Source organism: Octopus sinensis, linkage group LG2 (genome assembly GCF_006345805.1).
Source record: "Octopus sinensis linkage group LG2, ASM634580v1, whole genome shotgun sequence".
NCBI classification, from domain to species: Eukaryota; Metazoa; Mollusca; class Cephalopoda; order Octopoda; family Octopodidae; genus Octopus; species Octopus sinensis.
The window spans coordinates 115,680,561-115,705,562 of record NC_042998.1 but is presented as its reverse complement, the minus strand read 5'-3'; the positions used below and the strand labels follow the sequence as shown (position 1 = coordinate 115,705,562).

At 36.9% G+C, this 25,002-nt stretch overlaps 1 protein-coding gene across 2 annotated transcripts in view; it reads left to right on the top strand.

Annotated features, from left to right (window-relative positions):
- LOC115232558 (A disintegrin and metalloproteinase with thrombospondin motifs 20-like) overlaps window positions 1-25,002 on the top strand; it is a 178,774-nt gene that overhangs the window by 91,345 nt on the left and 62,427 nt on the right. For both annotated transcript variants that reach the window (XR_004997235.1, XM_029802511.2), the window contains exons 3-4: window positions 2,057-2,162; window positions 16,426-16,553. Coding sequence is in view for 1 of the 2 variants with exons in the window: in XM_029802511.2 (XP_029658371.1) it covers window positions 2,057-2,162; window positions 16,426-16,553 (234 nt within the window). In the remaining variant the exon portion in view is untranslated. The remainder of the gene's footprint in view (window positions 1-2,056; window positions 2,163-16,425; window positions 16,554-25,002) is intronic.

Sequence of the window (25,002 nt, the reverse complement as noted above, 5' to 3'; positions counted from 1 at the left end):
ACAGATGGTGTTTGCCATGTAAATAGTGTATTTACGCTAATTGCTCGTTCGTCTCATCTTAACGATAAAGTATATTTACATTAGCTGCCGTAAGACTGCAGCCATAAGCAAATTTCCATTTGTCGATAAGTGGTCCTTGATGACGCTAATATTGTCCACATTACTATACAGTGAATTCACAGATTCCCCTTTAATTCTTGCTTGTTCAAGCTCTTTACGCTTCTGAGTTCAAATCGCACCGAGGTCAACTTTGACTTTCAACCTGCTGGTAACGATAAAATAGCGTAAAACAAAGTACAGCTGAAGTTCAGGGATTGATTTATTTGACTAACGCGCTAACCTAAATTGTTAACCCTGTACTAAAATTAGAAACTTTTTATTTATTTATTACTGTTAATATTTGTTTTCTTTTTCTCCTCTTTGTTCTTCTTGTTCTTGATCTTCATGTTCTAATTTTACTTTTCCTTCTAATCATCATCACTGTTATTATTATTATTATTATTATTATTATTATTATTATTATTATTATTATTATTATTATTATTATTATTACTTGTTCTTTTGAAGACATCGTCAGATCACACTACTCAAATTGGTTCCGTAATGAATGACATAAAAGCATTTCAGAACATTCTGGAATACAAACGATATTACGTAGCGATTTTCTTTCGTTTTATTTTTTTTTTTTTTTTCTTCATCATTGTGTTTGCTTTTATACTGTTGTCATTATTATTATACGTGTTGTGCCAGTGATTGTTATGTTTATCGTTGTTGTTGCAGTTGTTGTTGTTGTGGTCGTTGTCGGTGGTGATAATGGTGATGGTGGTGGAGGTGTTTTTGATTTCTTTTTTTTTTATTCATTAGTTCGACTTTTCCTGACATATACGATTTAATAGTTTGACTTGATTGTCTGGTTGTTTTAGTTGTTGTTGTTGTTAATGCTATTAGTGTTTGTTTGTGTGTGATTTTTGTCGTTATTATTGATGTTGATTGCTTCTATGTAGTTCTGTGTGTATATGTACGTTGTCCCATATGTGCATGATTGCATGTATGCTTTTCTGGGTGCCTGTGTGAGCTTGAGTATGTATGCATATGTGCGCGCGCGCGTGTGTGTGTGTGTGTGTGTGTGTGTGTGTGTATGTGTGCCTCTCACCTTTCTTTTCTCTTTATGTTATCGTTTACAGCAGTATTGGATTTATTTTCTAACTGGGTTTTGGTGTAATTTACATTCTGTCACTGTAAAGTAAATGATGTTGTTAAAGAAAATGAAAAGCAGATTGATGATGATGATGATGATGATGATGGTGGTGGTGGTGGTGGTGGTGGTGGTGGTGGTTGGTGGTGGCGGTGGTGGTGGCGGTGGTGGTGATGACGATGATGACAATGATGACGACGATGACGACGATGAATAATAATAATAATAATAATAATAATAATAATAATAATAATAATAATAAAAATAGTAAGAAGAAGAAGAAGAAGTGGAAGAAGGAAGAAGAAAGAAGAAGGAAGAAGGAAGAAGAAGGAAGAAGAAAGAAGAAAGAAGGAAGAAGGAAGAAGAAGAAAGAAGAAAGAAGAAGAAAGAAGAAGAAGAAGAAGAAGAAGAAGAAGGAGGAGAGAAGAAGAAGAAGAAGAAGAAGAAGAAGAAGAAGAAGAAGAAGAAGAAGAAGAAGAAGAAGAAGAGGAAGAAGAAGAAAGAAGAACAAGTACAAGAAGAAAATAGAAGAATAAGAATAAGAATAAAAAAGAACTAACGTATAATCAATAATTAATAGGAAAGAGGATAGTACTATAAAACTACATTGGAATAACTGAGGTAAATTTTAAAGGCCGCTACTGCAGCTTGACGTCACCATTTCAATGAAAAATAAATAAAGTTGTAACAATTTGAAGCTATAAATAGAAATAAAAACGATGTGGGTGTTAGCAGTTTCAACGTGATTCTCGGTACAGAAAATGAAAACATAGTATAATGCAATTGACCAAGTAATTTTCAGCTCATGTATTACAGAAAAGTTACTGAACTAATGCTTACATATATTAATTCTTTTACAAGGATTGCAGTGCAAACAGCCAGGATTTTCGAGACTACCAGTGCTCTTTGTACAACCAGCCGAGGGTACGTCTTTCATATGGTGGAAAATGGAATCCAGTTTTCACAGGTAACTTGAACAAGCGATTATTATTATCATTATTATTATATGAAAACTCTCAGCTTACTTTGCTGAGTATGATGTAAAGTTTCAGCTGTCTACAGCCAGCAGACAAAGGTGACACTTGTTTACATTTGTACCAATCTTTTTCAGCCATGTTAGTAGTTGAGTGCTGATACTACCAAATGCACCAAATATTAATGGTATCACGTCTACTCTCCTCATTGACCACAACCTTTGTATTCGTAGCTGTTCGGTTTTTCTTTTCTCTCTTTCATCCTGTTGTGACCAGGACATGGTATGTCGAATATAATGCTTGTTCTTTCTTTTTATTTACCATATATTATTATTGTTGTTGTTGTTGGTGATGATGATGATGATATTATTATTATGTTCATTATCATCTTTCAATTGTGTTTCCGTTTCTTGCCCAGTGTTTTCCTGACACCTAGTGCAGAGAAACGCACTGTATATATTGGCAGGTCATTAGAATAAACACACCTGATTGTTCAGTTATAAAGTCATGTGATAGAGAAAAAAGGTAAGAATGACAGAGAGAAAATAAATAGAATAAAAAATCGGAGACCCCCTTCGGTCACGAATGACCATGGGATTGCACCTAGAAAGTTATCCTCCAAGGCACAAGTCCGGGCAAGGTTGTTTATGGAAGACCAGCAGTCGCCCATGCATATCAGCCTCCCCTCTTCACGCCACCGATGTCTTCCAAGGAAAAGGCAAAGGACGATACAGCTTGGCACCAGTGACGTCACAACTCATTTCTACAGCTGAGTGAACTGGAGCAACGTGAAATAAAGTGTTTTGCTTAAGAACACAACACGCAACCCGGTCCGGGATTCGAACTCCCAACCTCACGGTCGTAAGTTCGGCACTCTAACCACTGAGCCATGTGCCTTCACAAAAAAATAAATAAAAATAGAAACAAAGAAAATAAAGAGGGAAATGAACGAAAATTCACAGTGACCATGCTCTTGTCAGTACGTGTGATGTACCAGTACGTGTGATGTACACTTCCTGCATAGATGGTAAGTCAGGGAGGATTCTTAAATAATTTTTAGTTTCTGTTTTGATCATTCCAAGCGCTCCTATAATCATTGGTATTGTAGTCGTCTTGAAATGCTACATTGTTTCGATTTCGATTACCAAATCTTTATATTTTCTGAGCTTATCAATTTTTTTTTATCGAGATATTATGGTCAAAGGGTATGTTCAGCTCATCCAGTAAACAGATTTTATTGCTTTGGTTTTTCACAACAATATCTGCTTTATTTGCATTAATGGTCCGGTCTATACATACTGAAAAGCACCAAAGAATCGTTACATTTTCTCCGTCGGTTACTTCAGTTTAAGTGTAGTGGTTATACCATTTGTCAGCAGTTTTGATTTTATAATGCGGACACATTATCCAATGTAAATATTGGCCAACTCTGTCATATCTTAATTTGTACTCGACAAGTGCTAAAACCCAGACATTAGGTGGTCCACTGTTTCAATCTCATCGTTGCAGTATCGCCATATTGAGTCTACATCATTTCTCATCACATTGGGTCTACACCAGTTTTCATCACATATTTTATGACTGTGTCAACATCCAACACAACTGAATATTATTATTATTATTATTATTGTTGTTGTTGTTGTTGTTGTTATTATTGTTATTATTGCCATTGCACAACTTCTAACGCCAGAGATGTACTACGGTGTCAGCTCTTCACTACCAGTGATCTAAGGTAACACCTCTTATTTTTCGAGCAGCTTCCAGAGTATTCCAACTGTTCCAAGCAGAGCAGTTTTCAGCAAGTGCTCCACCCTAATTGCAACCCCTATTTGTTCCATGTGCTTCTCGAGATTTTTGCTCACTGTTCCCAGGGCTCCAACAATTATTGGTACTACTACTATCTTTTTGATCAACCACAACTTCTTAACTTCCCTAGCTAACCTCTTATATCTATCGACTTTTCTTTTTTCCTTATCGCATACCTTGTTGTCAGCTGGGCATGATATATCTATTATCCAGCTTAGTTTGTTTTGTTTCTCAATTTCTTTCTCTGGCTTCCTATTCTCAATCTCATGGTCGCACTGAATCATGAAATCCCATAGGATCTTTTGTAGTTTTATTTTCGATGATGTCTTCGAGTTTGTGGTAGTACGAATTTTTGGCTCTGTCAAGTCCATACTTGTTGCAAAATATCCTATGCACAAGCCTGGCTATATTGTCGTGGCGTACATTGGCTGGTAATATGCCATATGGTTTCACCACTGTCCACTGTTTTTGAACTTATCACTTTTTGATGTGTTGTCTATTCTGCATTTTATGTAGTTTGCTCTTAGCGCTTGCTCTTGGGCAGCACAGATTAGAGCCTCCGCTTCTGGTTTTAAATCACTTTTACTCATACACAGCCATCTTTTTTCTCTATCTGTCTTATTTTCAACATCCCTATGAAATTGACCATGCATTCTTTTCTTTACCCACTTATTTTCAGTTTCATTCGCTTTCTATTGCTTGTACAGTGCTTTACCTTTGCACTCTATACAAGCCTGACCTTCTTACTTCTAATAATAGCGGTTCTGTGGCATTTTTTTTACATACCATGCTATGTTGTTTTCTTCTGCTCTAATGCAGTGTTCGCATCCAATAAGTTCTCTTCCCAATCTTTTTCTTGGTACATACAGTCTGTCTCTGTTACTTTTTGGGTGGAGTGTTCAATATCTAGTTAGCAACTTCCTTGTCTTTCTGTCTAAGCTGTTTAGTTCGTCTACTGTCCATGCAATTACCCCTGATCTATATCTAAGGAGTGAAACCGCCCATGTGTTGATAATTTCAATCTTATAACGTCCGTTTAATTTCGACTTAAGGATCAGTCTCAGTCTGCGCAAGTACTCCACCGTAAATTTTTCTGTCATTTCTTTCTCCATAAATTTATCCATTTCCAAAATCCCCAAGTACTTATAGCCCGCCTCTTCTATCTGCTTCATAACCTCTCCCGACGGTATCGTTAGCCCGTCCATACATTTGATTTTTCCTCTCTTCAAGACTAACACACCACACTTTCTCAGTCCGAACTCCATTCCGATATCAATACTGAAAGTATACACCGTATCAACGAGGGAACTGACTTGGGCTTCATCTTTACCATAAAGTTTGAAGTCATCCATGAATAACAAATGGTTGAATTTTTGTTGGCGGCTTTTGGATATATACCCAGCTTTTGCTTTCCTTAGAATCAGTGTTGGCGGTATCAAGCACAGCACAAAGATCAGTGGGTACAGGCAGTCCCCTTGGAAGATGCCCCTCCAGATTTCTGCTGTCCCTAAACTTCTTCCGTATGCTGTCAGGTCCGTCCTCCAATTCGCCATACTTTTTCCAAGCAATCGTTCAACATTCAATGCAATACCAAATAGCTTCACACATTCCATTATCCAAGAATGTGTGATGATATAGTACACCTTACGATAGTCGACCCGTGATATGGCTAAGTTACTTTTCCTCCTCTTGCAGTGTCTAAGTACAGTTTTGTCTAACAGGATTTGATCCTTGGTGCCTCTGCACATACACTTGCAACCCTTCTGCTTATGTGGCAGGATTCCATTTTTTCCAGATATTTGTACATTGACTCTGCGAGTATTCCAGTTAATTGCTTCCACTTAAGTGGTAGACAGGACATCGGTCTGTAATTGTCTACCATGTTGCCTTTTTCGATGTTTTTCAGCACTGTCCTACCCAATGTCAACCACTCTGGTGTTGCTTGGTAAGTTGCACAGCTATTCGTACAGAACATTCACCAAATCTTTTGATCCATCTGGTCTCAGGGCCTTCCAGTTGCTCATTAGTTTGCTGATTTCCTTCACTTCCCTAACTGAAATAACTAGTTCTGCCTGTTTTGGACAGACTACTGTTTGTTTCGGTTCTTGCAACCATTCAGCATCCTTCTTGTGCTCCTTGTCTTTGTTCCAGATGTCCCAAACCTTTGACTTTCATTGTTATCTGGCATCAGCTTTTCATTTGTACAATCTCCATTTATTTCTTTATAGAATCTTTTCTGATCTACTCTGAATAACCTATTCTGCTGGTAACCCTTTGTTCTTTGGTCATATTTTACCATCTTTGCTTTCTTTGCAACGAGGCGCTGTTTCAGTTTCCCCATTACCACATTCAGGCCATTTCTTTTAATATTATACTTTTCAGCGCTCTGTATTTTTGTTCGCTTTCAAGCTGTTCTTTCTCTTTTCAGTCTAACACAGAAATTTCCTCCGAGAGCATATCTAACCCAACTTGTATTCTTCTTTTCCACCATGGTTCTTTTCTTTTGTCACTCCCATAATATTTCATTTTCTTGACATCAGCACCCACGTTTTCTGCTACAACAATACTTGCTGCCTTGATCAAATTATTTGTTTCTGTGATGTTGTTTGTTCTGATATATTTCAGAATTTCATTGACATTTTTCGTTTCTTGGTTCAGTTTCCATCGATCAACCTTTTTTAAGGGTGCAAATAATGTCGCTATCGTTCTCCTGTATTCTTGTCATTATTCTGTCGTAGATTGCCTTTTGTTCATCTGTCATGTCACCAATAGATTTATTGTCTTCTTTTAGATCATCTACATGTCTCTCATCATGTAAGCTACCACTGCTTCTTTCCTGTGCTATAAGATTACTCTTATTAGTAAAAACTGTATTTTCATCATTATCTCTGCTGCTATTTTCCAAAACCCGTCTTTTGATATCTTCGAGTTCTACTTCTATGAACCAACGATTTTTCCTATTGCTCTAGCTTGATCCGTGAGTTGAAACAATCCCGTTTCTCTCCAATGATCATACATACGTTTTCAGTAACTCCTAATTTGAGCACCATCTCCATCTACCGGGTTGCTCAGCATTAATTAGCTTGCTCCATCTACGCTGTGTGTGGTGGTCCCTTTCTGGATAACAACAGGCTGGAGCCGGACCAGAATCTCTGAGCTTGTCGGTTGCAACAGTCACCATCCTTGGCTTCAGTTAAATTACCACCGTTATTCATAATATTTTGTTTTTTCATTGTCATTCATATGAAGTAGCGATTATCAGGTTGCGGAATTAGCAGTGTTTTTATTGTGACACCATCACTAGATGTATCATTAATCAGGCCATGGGAGGTGTCCACCCGTTTCCTTTATTTATCATTATTAGCGTCACTGATATCACTGATATTATTGTTATCATGTGTAGTAGCAGCAGTGGTTGCAGCACCAGCAACAGTAGCGTGGGTAGGGTAGTGGTAAGGGTGGTAGTTGGGCCTCAGATTCCTATGCTATCAGAGTAATAGTAGTTGTAGTATTAGCAGCTGCAGTATATCATTACTATTTTTGTTTTTATCATTATCACCATCACCACCACTACAACTGTTATTATCATAATTACTATTTCCATAATTTTATTTTTAAAATAATTATTATTTAAAGATTTTATTAAATGTTCTTTATTTTCAACTTTTGTCTTGTACTTGAGATAATCATAAATATGTTATCGTTGAAGGAAATGGTTGGGTATCAACTTGGTGAATAGGTCAAATTCTACAGTTCTATAAATATATTCGGCAGTTGTCGGGGAGGTCAGCTATAGAGACAAAAGAATCTTCGTACCCTTTGTGTCAGCAGAGGTCAGATGTTTATACTACTACCAGTGACCACTGAGAGTGCTGCCGTTTGGCCTTGAAAAGAGGCAATTCAAACTGTTCTATTTGTAATTACTGGTAGAAAACAACAATTATATATATATATATATATATATATGTGTGTGTGTGTGTGGTGTGTGTATGCGTGTGTGTGTGTATGTGTGTATATATATATATATATATGTATATATATTTGTATATATATATATATATATATGTGTGTATATATATATATTATATATATATATATATATATAAATTTTTGAATTTATGCATTTCTTTTTCCTTTTCTTTTAGAATATTTCTTTCTTTTTTAAAAGTTTTGCTTTGGTTTACAGTTTTTGTAGTTGTGCAGTATGTATATAGTGGCAGGTGCTTACCTCCTTAATCTTTTATCGTGCATTTAATTGTGTTGTTACCATAAAGCGCTTATCTATGTATTCGCGGAAAGATAAAATATATAAGAAAAGATCAAATGTTCACACAAAATTGGAGATATTAAAGTTTCAAAATTGTTTGAGGTGTTCGTTTGTATGACCGTTCAGAGAAGACTGTGTGTGTTTTTCAATAAAAAGGATGTTTACATTTTCGAATATTCGGGGAGAAAGAGAAAGAAAGAACAGGAAGGTAAATTTCTTTCACAGAAAAGGAAGTTGTAGATACTAAACATTTTAAAGCTGATCGTTTATGTGTTCGAAAACTGTAGGCATGTAAGTTCCTTAATTTAATTTTGAGAGAAATTCAAAATACTCACAGGAAACTGTAAATATACCAGTCTTTTAGAGTTATTTTTTAGTTGTCCTGCTGGGTTGTATTACTATATTATTATTATTATTATTATTCAGTAGTTTTATTTTTATAGCGTGCTTTCACTTCACTACCGAGCGCAGCTCTGTGTGCCTTGGGTATGTGCTGTGATTTGTTGTGATGCTCTGATGGTTATTGTATGGAAAGTGTTCTGCGTATTATTATTATTATTATTATTATTATTATTATTATTATTATTATTATTATTATTATTCAGTAGCATATTTTTTATATCGTGCTTTCACTTCACTACCGAGCGCAGTTCTGTATGCCTTGGGTATGTGCTGTGATTTGTTGTGATGCTCTGATGGTTATTGTATGGAAAGTGTTCTGCGTAGGATGTGTGCAGTGCCCAGTAGTGCAATTTTCTGTATGTTATATGTGTTTGTAAGTCCTGGTGTTTTTGTTATGTATTTGTCTGAATATTTTTTTATCATGACTAATACACCTATTATGATAGGAATTGTTTCTGCTATTAGATTCCACATTCTGGTTACCTCTATTTCCAGGTCTTTGTATTTTGAAAGTTTCTCCATTTCTTTTAGAGACACGTTGTCATCCGCTGGTATTGATACATCAATTAAAAAACATTATTTTTCTTCATGATCTCTGACAACTATATCTGGTCTGTTGGCCTTCATTTCTCTATCTGTGTGTATCGGCATATCCCAGAGTATGGTTGCTTTCTCGTTTTCTGTGACCTTTTCTGGTGTGTGCCTATACCATCTTTTTTCTGTTGTTATTCCATAATGTTGGCATAGCTTCCAGTGTATGTAGGTTCCAACTCTGTCATGTCTGTGAATATATTCCTTCTTAGCCAGGACTGGGCAGCCAGAGATAATATGATTTATTGTTTCCTGTCCATCTCCACATATTCTGCAGTTACTTGTTATATTTCTTTTCGTTACGTGTTTTTGGTAATTTCTGGTGGGGAGGCTTTGGTCTTGTGCTGCAATTAAAAATCCCTCTGTCTCTGCTTTGAGTCCTGAGCTTCTCAACCATAGCTGGGATTTTTCTTTGTCTATTTCTTTTGCGTTTAGTTTAGTCCAGTATTTACCATGAAGGAGCTTTTCTTGCCATCGTTTTATCATGGTTCGTTGCTGTTCTATTTTTAGTTTGGATTTCATTTGTTTTATAGCTTTTGTTGTTTCTTCATCTTCTTCTACTTCTTCTTCTTCTTCTTCTTCATATTTATTAGGTGGTATGATTTCTTGTTTGTATTTGTCAGTTTCCTTAAATACTGAGAACAGTTTTTTGTTTTGCTCGTGTTTTGCCGCTATTTGTATCAGTTCTCCTTCCTTCTGAAGTAGATATTTTTGCAGTCCTGTGGTGGTTATATTATACTAGTTTTCCAGCTGTATAAGGCCTCTACCACCTTCTATACGTTGTATATATAGTCTTTCAATTTCAAATTTTGGGTGATGCATCCTAGATCCTGTCATTACTTTTTTTGTTTTCCTATCTATTTTGGTCAGTTCATTTAGTGTCCAGTTAAGGATATTGTAGCTGTAACTTATAACTGGGACGGCTAAAGTGTTGATACTTATTATCTTGTTTTTAGCATTGAGCTCTGTATTCAGTATTGATCTAACTCGTCTATAATATTCTTTATTATTATTATTTTTATTATTATTAGTAGTAGTATTCAGTTGTCTTATATATTTCTATTTTTCTCACAGGTTTTGTTGCAGCTACTGGAGTCTTGCATGCGTAGCGGGCTTACTATCTGCAGCCTACGGCACCATGCTATTCGTTCTTTTCAGTTATCTAATATTTTCCGGATTATTCTGACCGTACCAAGAAGGCAAACCTTTTGTAACAGTTCTACTGGGCACTCTAATCCAATTTCCTTTATATTCTTCTTGGTGCCTTCTGATACTTTTTTCCCAAGTACCCTGCAACAATTGGCACTATTTTCACCTTCATTTTTCATAGTCGGGCTATTTCGTACTTAAGAGGGTTGTATTTATCTATCTTTTCGCCTTCCGTCTTGACTATTTGTGTGTCAAAGGGCATGCAATCTTAACTGTATAGCATATGTGGTGCATCTTGTCTACCACTAATAGGGCTGGTCTGTTATAATCTAGCACCTGATCTATTTGGATTGGAAAATCCCAGAGGATTTTGCTAGTCTCCGACTCTGCCATTCACTGTGGTTTGTGCCCATACCACGTCTTGCCTCTTTCTAGCCCCCACTTTTCACAGAATTTCCAATGTAGCACTTTTGCTACCTGGTCGTATCACCACAACTTGTAGTGGTTTTGGGCAAGTCTAGGGAATTCCTTAGTGATATGGGCAATACTTTCATCCTCTCTATTGCAGATGCGGTGCAACGGAGACATTTGGTCATTCCTCAAGTTGACCCTCCGGCACTGCCACGTCGATTATTAGTCACTCTTGTTTGTCATTCCTAAAAGTTACTATATCCAGCCTTCAGTACCCTAACACCCTTGTCTGTCTTGAAGTCTAAGTACCAGAGGATTTTTGCCTTCTCCTTTTTGTCCATTACCTTTTCTGTTGTATGTTGGTATTAAGCACCTGTTACCTGATATCCATACTTCTGGTATATTATTATTATTATTATTATTATTATTATTATTATTATTATTGTTGTTGTTGTTGTTGTTGTTGTTGTTGTTGTTGTTGTTGTTAAATGTTTGACTTCTTTGTATTTGTACAAGTTGACTCCAAGTATCACCCAGAGTCCTCAAGAGACAACAAGTGAGAAGTTTATGCTGGTGTTATACCTAGTGTGTCATATATTTGGTTTTGCACATAGTATGGTTCTAGTGAATGTTTAAGAAAACATAAGAAAATTATAAGTTTGTTTTAAAATTTGAGATCACATAAACAATATTTTACGTAGGATATGGGCAGTTCCCATGAGCACTACCTTTTGAATTTCTGGCATTTTGGGGTTTCCTGGTATCTGAGCTAGGTAGGAATCAACGCCTTTTGCTATCATTCCTAGGGAACCTATAACAACAGGTATTGTTTTATAATTTTGAGATTCCATCTTTTGCCAATTTCTATTTCTAGATCTGTATATTTGCTCAGTTTTTTATAGGTCTTGACAGATACCTTTATGTCGATTGAGACAGTCATATCAATGAGAAGGCATGATTTTTGTCTGAATTCTTTCAATACAACGTCTTGCCTATTCGCATCTATTTTTCTGTCAGTTTGAATGGAGAAATTGCAGAAGAGTGAAATGTGATCATTTTCAAGCTCTGGAGGTGGTTTGTGTTCTTACCAGTTTTTATCATGAGGCAAGTCCAGATTTTTGTAAATTAACCAATGGATGTATTGTGCTGCTCTGCCATGCCTGATGAGATACTCCGTAGGCGCAAGAAGACTGCACATAGAGACAACATGATCAGTGGTTTCATTTTGTTGTTTACATACAGGATATGTTTGGCTACTACCATTCTTTAATATGTTGACCTGGTATTTTCTTGTAGGAAGGCATTGCTCTTGGGCTGCTATGATAAACCCTTCTGTTTCTGATTTTATGCCTGAAGACATTAACCATTGATAGGTCAGGGCTTTGTCACCATCGGCATTATTAGCTCTCTTTGGATATTCGCCACCGAGAGGTTTTCTTGCCATTTATCAGTGAGAATATCTAAAGCAGCAGTTTTAGCACGAGTTTTCATACGCTTAGCTTTTTCTGTGCTTTCTGATAGATGATTACTGAACGTTTTTAGAATGTCTACCTCGATAGTCAACGAAGTCGGTTTTTTAAAATATTAACACTATTAATTTACGCTCTAAGTTAAAAATAGCTTCATGTTTGACAGAAGCCGCCTCTACTTAAAAAAGAATACGTTTAGCAAAACAAAACAGTTTTTAGTCTAACAAGACAGTTTCCTCTCCAGCAAAAAGATGAAAATGATTAATAAATGCGTAAGCACAGAAATTGCAGAAAATAAAAATATACTGTTTCATCAAAAATAAAACTGCATAACAGACGATACATTTAGGAACAACACGCAGCAACAATCATAAGTGTACTGGGCCAAACGAAATTCTAGCGACGTCTATTGAAACGTCATCTTTCGCGACCGAACTTTCGAATAACTAAAGTTTGACATCATTCTGTTCACAAGACGGGCACCAACCTTCCACAATATATTCCAGAGTTGTACAAGAGGAAGACATGGCTACCTGAAGGGCCACAAAAAACTTATTTGTCCCATTCAAAGAAAGTACGGAGAAAGCCTAGTGATCACATTAAGTAAAATCTCGTTTATTGGTTGAGGAATTGTGTATGGCCCCTTAACGCATTTTCTCCCATATTTAAGACACCAGCTCACATTGTACTTGATGCACCTGTCCAAAAACAAGTCCAACAATATGTGAAATGGAGAAATTTAAATGTCACCAGGAAGAGCATCGATAACGAAGTCGACCTCTGGTTCTATTTCACTCTCTTGGCACAGTATTGTCAGGTGGTTACTGCAGATGTATCTTTCAGAGATCTGTGATCGGGTGGCAGTCGTCATAGACATGCAACACCGCACGGCCTCGCAAGACAGCAAAGTAATACCATCATTGTCCCGTGCTGTTAACGATACTGATATAGTAGGACAAAATGAAAAAGAACCCGGTGACATTGCAACACTTTCTTATATAACTGAAATGAAAATGCAAATTATATTGAAAGTGATAGAAATAATGATAACTAATAAAAGCAAATAGTAAGTAGTCAATTCAATTGAAAGGCTATTAATTAATTGAAATATTTGACAAAAGCAATTACAGATGTGAAATCAAAGAAATAAGTCAATTAGTTAATTGTAGCAGTTACAGCAGCTTTAGCAAAGTTAGACCCTGCTTGAAAATATAAAAATATTATAATAGCAGAAATAAGAAAAATGGAGAAGGGGAGCGTGAAGGCAGTATTGACTGTACTTTATGGTTACGAAGCCTGGACGTTGGATGAGGGAAACCTTACGCGAAAGAGAATTGGGATGGGGATTGTCTCCGAACCGCGAAACATATTTCTCACGTGCTAAAATTCTCAATTCCACTAAATCATGTGATTTTTGTCATATTACACGACACTGACAGTCAACTCTAGTGAATATAATTATTCGCGACAATCATCCGAGCAGTAAAAGCTGAGTAGGAAAGCCAGGAATTAGTCGTTCAGTGATGTCAAGGAATAGACAGCAACAAAGATGGTGGAATGCATCGCACTGACTATAGAAGCAAGGAGGAACAAGTTTGTGTCTGTTTTTTTTCACCTACTGCCTCATTATGGATTTTGACTGTAATTGAGTTAACTGACATTTATTGACGTTGAAACGACAAAAGATAAAACGGGATTCGAACGTAAAAGATTCTAACTAATTCCCACTAAGTATTTAATCCGGTGCTCTACTTATTTTGCCAATACACTATTATTCATTGCAATCCTAATAATAATTGTAAAAAATAAAATTTTATAAAATATAAAAGATACAAAAATCAATTTTTTTTTCAGTTGGGAAATGAAAAAACAAAAAAATAGAATTTCGATCAATAAGTTCATTATAACTATTGAGGTGAAGAGAATATCTCTTCCTGCTATGCACACTGTAAATCTACAAAATTGCACCGAAAATTGATGAATGAGGAATTATTATGTTAAATATAAAGTAAGCATCCTACACCTACGGCTTAATAGAGATTAAACTACATTTTAATATGTTTTTTTTTTATCACCGCGGAGTAAGATAAATTCTATCTCACAAAACAACTATAAGAAACAATGTAGAGCTTAGCATAGTTACTTGACTTCCTATACACAGCAACTTAAGCAGAGAAAAAAAGAAGGACGAACTACACCATAAAATATTAGTATATTTAAAGCTGAGAACATGAACATTTCGATTTACAACCACTACCTGCCGTTTACGTAGTTATAGTGGAGTTCACTCAGTTGCAAGCATTCGAGCCAGGTCTCTGACGTGCAGATCAGTTCTTTCTTCCATCCTAACAGTGACTAGAACCTTGGAAAGTGTTATGGGTGATGCTCTTCTTCTGATTAAGCCACACTAAACATTATTTAAGTAAAACAAAATGTAACGAAATAATGTTTGAAATATTTCAGCTCTATAGACATAGCGTTACTTTTACCCAACTATCGCTTTTTTTTTTGTTCATCATTCTGTGCCCCTCGGCATATTGGTCCACCCTCGCCTGCCAAGTTACATGGTGCTTGGGCGCTTTTAAGCATCCCAGACGAAGAAGCTAATTGTTCACACCGTTAGACTGTCAGATAGAATGATTTGTATTAAATGTTTTGACACCTTGTGCCCCGACTTCAAATCTTACTCATGTCAACTTTGTCTTTCATCATTTCGGAGTCGTTAAATAAAGTACCTGTCCTGCACTCGGATTATTTTTCTATTTTCTTTATTCTGGAAGGAATCATCTGTGAATAGACGTAGAGAGGTATGGTTTCCACCAAGTCTAAAAATGTCCAAGATATCATATATCACAACGACACCTCGACGTTTTCACTAAAGAAATGCGAGTCCAAGAAAAGGCAAGACGAGAAGTGTTTGCTAACTCTGAACCCAACTCCCTCTTAAGGCTTGAAGGAAGATTATGCTATAAAGGATCCCTCCAGAATACACTTAAGGTGCAACGTAGTCACCTCTGAATGAATGATATTAAATCGATTCTAAGCAATATATTTCTGATACTTTATTTTCCATCATTGGAGGGACAAAAGGCTGAGTTGACTTCGGCGAGATTTGATCAGAGCTGGAACAATTACTATCAGAATGTTGGCTTTCAATCTTTTTGAAACAGTATTTTTGAGTTCGTGGGGTACTGCATACGAAACAAAAACATTATGAGCGCAATTTTCATTGAAAGCTTTTCGAAAATTGGTTTCTTAGTTAAACATTTAGACGCAAAAATGAAAACTGTTGCTTTTATGTTTTATTAATCATTCTTGTGTACAGCAAAAGCTACGAATAACAGGTTTTTCAACTCACTCAGCAGTAATATGGATTTTCTATAGCCTTGAATTACATATTTAAAAATTTGCAGTGCATCTCGATACCCCTCACCGTGCGCCCTTTGAGATCACTATTTTAAATATTGAATAAAAAAAATATAACAGGAAGTCATTCTGTAGAAACACAAATGAGAATGTAGTACAGTTGAATGTTTCCATATATTTAGTCACAAACCCAATCAGCATCTCTTTCTTTCTTTCTCTATCTGTCTCTGTCTCTGTTTCTCTCACTTTCTCTCACTTTTTCATTGCTTACTCTCTCACACTGTCTCTCATTGCTCTCTCTCTCTTATCGCTTTCTCTAAGCACCACCTATAAAAATATATGTAAACAAACTAAAAGCGCCTAGTAGTAGTAGTAGTAGTATTTGCAGGAGGAGGAGGAGGAGGATGGCGGTGGTGGTGATGGTGGTGATAGTTGTGGTGGTGACGGCGGTGGCAGCGACAGCAGCAGCAGCTGCAGCAACAGTAGCAGCAACAGTAGCAGCAGTAGCAGCAGAGGTAGTAGTAGTAGTAGTAGTAGTAGTAGTAGTAGTAGTAGTAGTAGTAGTAGTAGTGGTAGTAGGGGAGGAGGAGGAGAGAGAAGGAGGAGGAGAGGGAGGAGGAGGGGGAGTGAACAAATAGTATTCAGAGTAAAATATATAGCACAACTCCTTCTCTGACACAAGCAATACAGCACCACTGCTAAAGTTACATGTTATGACTAAGCTTTTGACATGCGTCATATTTACTGTTTTTATTTTTTTTGTGTTATTATTATTATTGAAATTTTTTTTTTCAGAGAAAACACCCTGCCGCCTGATATGTGAAAACACGCTATATCCCATTCAGAAATCATTTGGGACTGTTCTTGATGGCACATATTGTTACAGACAAGGCACAGATATGTGCGTACATGGTGAATGTAAGGTAGATATTTATTTCTGCTACTCATAAACTTTGGCTACTTGTGATCTATGTAGAAAACAATACGATCAAAGGTATAATGCGATGTAATTAACCACATGCAGTTTCAAACTTCACCCTTCAGTTGACAGTGAGGAACAGAGAAACAGGTGTAGTGTCCCTTGGACGAGAGCTAGGTAAATAGGTTACAAGCTAGATCATTACACTTCTCACGGTATTTGAACTTGTCCGACTCGCGTATTAGATGTTATATTGATTGACGGTGGCCGATGCGAACCATCGTGCATTTCTGCAGAATCTTGGTTTGATCCTATCTTACTAAATTGCGTGACATTGAGAGAGTTCCTATATAGTCGTCAGTTAGCCTGCTTGAAATAACAATCAAATACTTATTGGATCACGCCTTAATATCCGTATATAAGAAAGAACATTTCGAATAATATAGAATCTGAAGTAAAACCCAGTATTTATTCTATCAATCTTTTTTGCCGAACCACTGAATTACGGGTACATAAACACACCAATAACGTTTGTCAAGTGGTGGTGGAGGAAAAACAGAGACACGTGTATGTTTAAAATATTTTTTATAGCCAAGACTGTGTAAGTTATGGAATATTAATTATACAGGTTGACAGTTAGTACTATTGCAACTCTACTCTGTGTGTGTGTATGTGTATGTGTGTGCGCGTGTGTGCATGTGTGCGTGTGGGGGTGAAGTCTCATGGCCCAGTGGTTAGAGCGTCGGGCTCACAATCATGAGGTAGTGAGTTCGATTCCCGGACCGGGCTGTGTGCTTTGTTCTATTTCACTTATTCCAGTTCACTAATCTGTAGAAATGAGCTGCAACATTACTGGTGCCAAGCTCTATCGGCCTTTACTTTCCCTTGGGTAACATCGATGGCGTGGAGTGAAGAGGTTGATATTTATGGACGGCTGCAGGTCTTCCATAAACAACTTTGCCCAGAGGTGTTCCCCGAAGGGTTACTTCCTAAAAGCAATCCCAATGTCATTCCTGACCGAAGATGATCTCTTTCTCTCTCCCTATGTATATATATGTATATATGTGTTCTTTTCTCTTCTCTTCTTTCATTTTATGCATTTCTCTTCACCCTCATGAAGCACCATGTACTAGATCGGTTGTGCTATAGAATAACACGAATATTATTCACAGAATTTTCTTTGGCAGCACTGACGGATATTAGAAGCAGAAACAGCTGTTAAAACGGATAAGGTATTTTATTAAAAAATAGTAATCGATGGTAGTCACTTTGTTGATCAAGAACTTTTCTCCATTTTCCGTTTAACTTGAATTTACACACAAACATATACACTCTCTCTCTCTCTCTCACACACAAACACACACACACACACTCAAGGTAATGTGCAGTGGTTTAGTACCCATCTTTTCTAACATTAATTCAGCCAGCTCGTGCTACTTATTAAATATCTCCGTTAATTAGAGTAGTATGGCAGTAGAATAGAACTAATAGCGTCGAGCAAGGTGACTAGCAGAGTTTGGAGTCTTATGAAAATAGAATGGTATGAAAATAGAATAGAAAATAGACAGTATCGCACATATTTGTTTAGACGTATAGGTCATTAAGGAAGAGTGTGATTATTTTCCTTCAACAATAAATATCTTTGATTTTTTAAAGTATATCGCCTTTTCTGCCTATCCAGGGATCAACTCTATTCAAGCAACCGTATAATCAAAAAACATTCCAGCAGAAAATAACCTGCCTCTTATAGGGCAGCTACGACGACATTAATTAATCAAAAAATTTGGTATACGCAGTACCGGCTGAGAGCCTGGTAGGAATAAAATAGTTACTAATACCTACAAGCACTCTTTAATATTGTAACACTATACCAGGATTTCTTTGATTCGTTTTTCTGTTTTTAGACGCAGGCGCGTGGTTGTGTGGCAAGAAGCTTGCTACCCAACCACATGGTTCCAGGATCGGTCCCACTACGTGGCATCTTGGGCAAGTGCCTTCTATTATACCCTCAGGTCAAACAAGACCTCCCAGCGGATATTTTTAGACGGCAACTGGAAGAAGCATGTCGTATCTATTTATCTATCTATCTCTCTTTCTTCCCCCCTCTCTCTCTCTATATATATATATGATAAAGATAAGGAAATATCTTATTCTCCAACCCAGAATAATTTTGCTAAAACAGCAAGAACAGGATAATCTATCCATATTTTGCGGAAACATTTGTGAACATTCAGCCATGAGACTTGAACTCACATCTCTGTGGTTACCGGTCAAGTGCTTTATGTATGTATATATATATATATATATATATATTATGTGAAATAGAAAGATGAATAATCTTGTAGTGGATTAATCAAAAGTTTAACCGATACCTTAGTAGCAAAAATCACAGCAGTGAACAGCACGGTTGGAGGTACAACCATCTGGCGTTGCAACCGTGCGTTGGTGCGGATAATTGAAATTAAAACATTATTGGTGAATGAAGAAATGGAGCTGAACGCAGATTGAACAGAAATCGTTTTATTTCATTCTACACGTGTTTCGAAAGGCACAAATTACCAAAATCCGATTGAATAATGGACCATATTGTGTCTTTCTCTTCAGGAAGAAAAAGGAAATCCGTTGGAAAAACAAAAACAAACAGAGGCAGAGCAAAAACAAATCGAACTGTGCTCCTAAGTTTCGCCATGGGCTCTTAGGAGCACAGTTCGATTTGTTTTTTGCTCTGCCTCTGTTCTGTTTTTGTTTTTCCAACGGATTTCCTTTTTTCTTCCTGAAGAGAAAGACACAATATGGTCCCATTATTCAATCGGATTTTGTAATTTGTGCCTTTCGAAACACGTGTAGAATGAAATAAAACGATTTCTGTTCAATCTGCGTTCAGCTCCATTTCTTCAATTCACCAATAATGTTTTATATATATATATATATATATATATATATATATATATTTATGTATGCATGCATATGTGTGTGTATGTATATGTGTGTGCGTATGTGTGTGTGTATTCACCACCATCGTTTGACAACAGGTAAATTAGCGGTTCGACAAAAGAGACCGATAGAATAAGTACCAGGTTTTATAAAATAAGCCCTGGAGTCGATTTGTTTGACTAAAATCCTCCAAGCTGGTGCCCCAGCATGGTCGCAGTCTAATGACTGAAACAAGAAAAAAAATTACTAAGGCGCCAATTGTGGGATATTTGGGCTGTTATTTCTAGCAAGCTGACAGGCTATGAAAAGACCTTATCTATTTTTAAATAAATGTGAGTGTGATTCTGAACGCTACTTGTGTTTCCTCTGCCAGTGCATTGTAAATTGAATCAATATTATAAATTTGTTCATCGTCTCATGGGAGATTTTCTTTCCCCCAGGCAAATAGTTTTGTGAAACTTTACCTTCCTCACTTATACAGATCTAATGTATACAGCTAATGTCGTTGACATAAACTGCGTGTGTTTCCTGTTATTGCGTTGCGTTTTTCGTATATGAGATTTGCGTGGCTTAATGGTTTGGAAGCGTCGTAGATTTGAATCCCGGTTCGAGACGCGTTGTGTACATAAGCAAGGTATTCCTTCTCGTTGCTCAAGTCCAAGCAGCTGAAAATATGCACGTGCAGCAACCGGAAGTTTAGCTCCGCGACGGATTGGCATCCCGTTCTGTGGCATGGGAAGTGTGATCCTTATACATCATGAAAACCTACATCAACTTCGGCCTGTAGGCTCTGACTGATCTAATTATTTTTTACCTACCTAGATACTACATATTTATCTACCTACCTACCTACCTATATACATACATACATAGCTTATCTATCTATGTATCTATCTACCTACATACATATATATATATAGATATATACATATATATATATATATATATATATATATATATATATATACATATATATACATATATATATATATATATATATATATATATATATATATTATATATATATATATATATATATATATGTATATATATATATATATATATAAATCAGTAATAATATAGGGTGAAATTAATTAATTTGGAATAATCATTAATTTCACCAAGTAGATTTCGGCATGTAAAAGCCCCATTCGAGGAAAGTTTAAGTAATACTAAGTAATTAAGGGTTTAGCAACGATTTGCCTCACCACACACCGAGTTTAGAAATAGCAGTCAAAGAGTTATAGCTATTCTTTCTACTAAAAGGGAGATCTCAGTAAAACCACAGCACTTTATATATATAAGCAATTTTAAATCTCTGAGCGAGAATTAAACAGTAGCAGCACGAAATCATGAAGTATAGTTACCAACTAAATGTAGCGGTCCCATAAAGGACGATGCTTGTGTTGTCTTTAGTCCCAGGGGGACGTCTTCCCTGGCTGGCTAACGACATACTGTGTCTGAATATATATATATTGGAAACAATGCCATTTTATTCCATACAGGTACAAAAGGGAATTGAAAATACACTAAGTGCCTTCTTAACCTGTTTCACGGATTTATTGTGATTTTAGAAAGTTAAGTGAGATAGAAAGGCTTGAGACTATGCTGCAGCTATCTTGCTTCTGAATGTAGTTCGAAAATTCTCTTGTTTATATAGAGAGAATAGGTAAAATTAATATATGTCTAGGATACAATTTAGTTGGCACAATTTGAATGATAACGTGATTAGGTTTATAAACTTTGTAAGTTTCTCGCTATATCTCTGCGTTAATGTTATGTTAATGTTTTGTGTAAAAGGTTATGATTGACATGATTGAGTGAACTTTTCTAAGTTTAATTACGTGACCCCTGTCTGCCAAACATATTGTTTCCTAAACAGATACTACTTTGAGCTATATTCTCTCCAAAAATACATAAGATTGTTCGATCTCCAGTCAGAAGCAAGGCAGTTGCTGCATAACCCTTTCTATCTTACTTAACTTCTGAAAATCAGAAAATTCCCTGAAACCGGTTAAGCCTTTAAAACCAAAACCATCTAAATGACTGCTGGAAGGCCATATGTGGGGCAGCAGGTTTCGGTTCCTTTCCATACACCGGGAAAGTGTCAGACACAGTTGTCTGAGAAGTTCTACGACTTCACCAACCTAATTTGTGGCCTTCTTATTCCCCCGAGTGTAATCCTATAGGTTACTGTGTCGGGATACATTTGAGAAAGGCACTAACTGCTCTGCCTGCAACACGAAGATGTTCCCAGGGACACAGTAAGGAATCTATACCCCAGGTTCCAAAGATGTGTTGGGGCCGTAATGGGAAGTCGAGGAGTTACCTTGAATAAACTGTTATCTTCTAACCATAATCTAGTTTATATTTCAAAAGCTACCTGTAGTTCTGCGTACTGTGCAAATAGTTCTGGCAGAAGTTTTTCATCTAAGAACCAGATCATCCTCGAGTCCAGAGGATGCCTCAGCTTGTTCAGAAGCTTCTTTGCTTTCACCAAATATTTTTCTTTAGCCGCTGTCTGCCAGAATATCATTATTTGTCCCTTGCTCCTCTTGTTCGAATGGTAGCAAAGGTCCTCACTCAGGACAGCTTGATCGTAGCGGCTGTCCCTATCTCCAAAGCCAGGATTCCTTTGCTCGACTTCCATCACCTTGCCCTACAGTTGTTGGATCATCTCCGGTGTGCGGACGCAGTCAGAGCGCTTCCTGCATGCCATGGCTTCGTAGTCCCCGTTACATTTGTCTATATCACGTCTTAAGCCAATGCGGCATTTACAGAGCATTGAGCAGTAGTCATGATATCGGCATTTTCACACCGAGTGCGAATCATCATGATACAAATAACGTTTTCCCAGAAAAAAGTTTTTTTTATATCTTCCAGTACTTCATGTCAGCTAACTTTCTCTCAACTACAACTTTAATGTTTATACTCTCCAACGCTATTGGCTATTCACCAATACATCAAGCTGTTCCTGAAAAAGGAGACAAAAAATCACTAAATTTTCACCGAACACCCTGCATATACATACATACATACATACATACATACATACATACATACAGACAGACAGAGAGACAGACAGACAGACAGACATATGTATAGCACTCACGCACACGCAAAGACGCACCTGTGCTCACACATACACATACATACATAGGTACATACATACATAGGTACATACATACATACATACATATCGATATATACATACATATACATTTATATCGCTATTTTTTCTCTTTTTTCACATAAGGAGATACATTGAGCTTTCGATAGAATTTCATTTGAAATTGAACGAATTATATTGAATGTAATGTATATGGAATCCTTTGTATAATTCGAAAATCGCATTAAAATAAGCGCTAAACTAATTCTTGTGTGTGCGTGTGTGTATGTGTATGCGAGTGTGTGTGTGCGTGTGTGTTGTGTGTTTGCTATAAACTAATAGACTAATAGTTTATTAATGTTTCCAATTATATAAGCTTCAATACATCTTCGAGAAACAAAGTAGGTTGGAAAATATTTTTAAATTAAGAGAAGAAAACCAATGTACTGATAAAATAGAGAGAAAAAATACTGTGAGGGATAAATGACTACAGTGAATATTGGTTTGATATTTTTAGGGTAAGTTAGAATGAAACGGAAAAAGACGACGCACGGAGGTTAGAACACATGTGTCTATACGAACGAGAATGAAATGTGATAAGTACTTTCCTTTGACATGAAGAGTGATGGTAGAAAAAGGAATGAAAGCTTTAGAGTTAATATGACCGAGTGAAAGTTGAGCGAGTAGTTGACATGGTAATAAGAGAAAGAAGTAGGGAGAATGATATTTAGAATGATGGATAGCAACAGAGACGAGTTAAGTACAGAATTATAGATGTACGATAACTTGAGAACCAGGAAATGTGCAGGGATCCCCGTGAGAGAAAGAGAAAAAGTGGGAGAGAGAGAGAGAGAATGGATATATAATAAAAAAAGGTAATAGAAGGAAAGTAGAATAAAAGCAAAAACAAGGCAGTAATGCAGAGAATAAAACAGGGAATAGAAAAGAGGACGATATAATATGCAGTGAATAAAGGGACAGTTTAAAAGAGAAAGAGAAACATGAAATATAAAGAGACTAGCACTATGACCCGTCGTTGCCGGGTCTAGTGCTAGTGCTTGTTGCTCGTTGCCGGGTCGCAGTAAAAATTTCTCACGAAATCAAGGGCTAAGTTTCTTATCACATTTCAGCCCGGGCCAGTTTTGTTGTTTATGAGCTAGTTGGAGCTTTTTATGAGAGTAATTAATATTCATTGCACTTCAGTTTTCACACCTGGAACGGCATAATCATGGAAAATTAGCCCATGTCCTTAGTCGGACAAAAAAGGAGGCAGAAGAAATCGAAAATCTTGAATTTGGCCGCAAAATAGCATGCTTTTGAAAATACACATAATTTCTCGTTTGTTGAGTTTTGGTTTCACACCCAACCCAGTTCTGCGCAATCAGTGTCGCGACGGGAACGCATGGGCTGGGACTTTGACTGACAGAGGTGATCATGTTGCACATGCCAACCCTTTTGACACCAAACCCCTCGCCTAACCCCCTCGTCCTATGAGTAAATAACAATGGTGGGAAGAAAAGTGCTGATTCCGGCGAAAAAGCAGAGCATTTAGAGCACAAAAGCAGTATTGAAAGTGATTTTATGAGTATGACGCATTGAAGCAAGTCACACAGTAAAGTCAATAGTTCATGACGCATAGAAGCATTCAAGATATCAAGGTTAACTAAGGTATATTAACTAAGGCTAATTGGGCTCCCGATCCACTGAAACGGAGGAGGTTAGGTTCGGAACACAACTAAGCCTTCAACTAAAACCTAGACTAACATTACAGAAGGGGGAACAGGAGGCTCTAATAGGCAGCTTCTAATCCCAATCTATCACTAACCCATCCTAGGGGTTCTAAATGACATGGCTGTAGAGGAAATTGACTGTGGAGATGTGCATGGCGGGTTTGTTTCGGAGGAGGATGACTGCATTGGATTAAGGACCACTGAAGAATGTAGCTTTGGAAATCCGCATTAGCGAAACTTACCAAAACTTACCGACAACCTTCACAAAAAGGGACCTAGTCCTTTAACCTAACTTAATAAACATCTGACAAGGTGAGAATTGTTTTCGTTGAGGATAGCATTGGTATACCAATGCATTTATAAATGCTTATCCAAAATCTCGTTGTAAACAATATTGCGGGTTTTACCCCCAGGGGCATATACAAACAGGGCATTCCTACTTCCAACGCGAGAGCAGGCAACATAAAGTTGCCCGTGTGAAAACCAGGGATCGCCCAGATGTATTCTCGCGACTGAGAGTGTCTGTCCCTGCGATTTGTTAATTGACATCGCTTAATGGCTTTCTGGGGTGACTAGGGAAATGAAAAAATCTTCACGACAACCCTCAGACAGTTTTGAAAGCCCATAGAAAATGCGAGCCTTTTACGTGAAAAACTGTGGATTTGTATAAAGGACACACA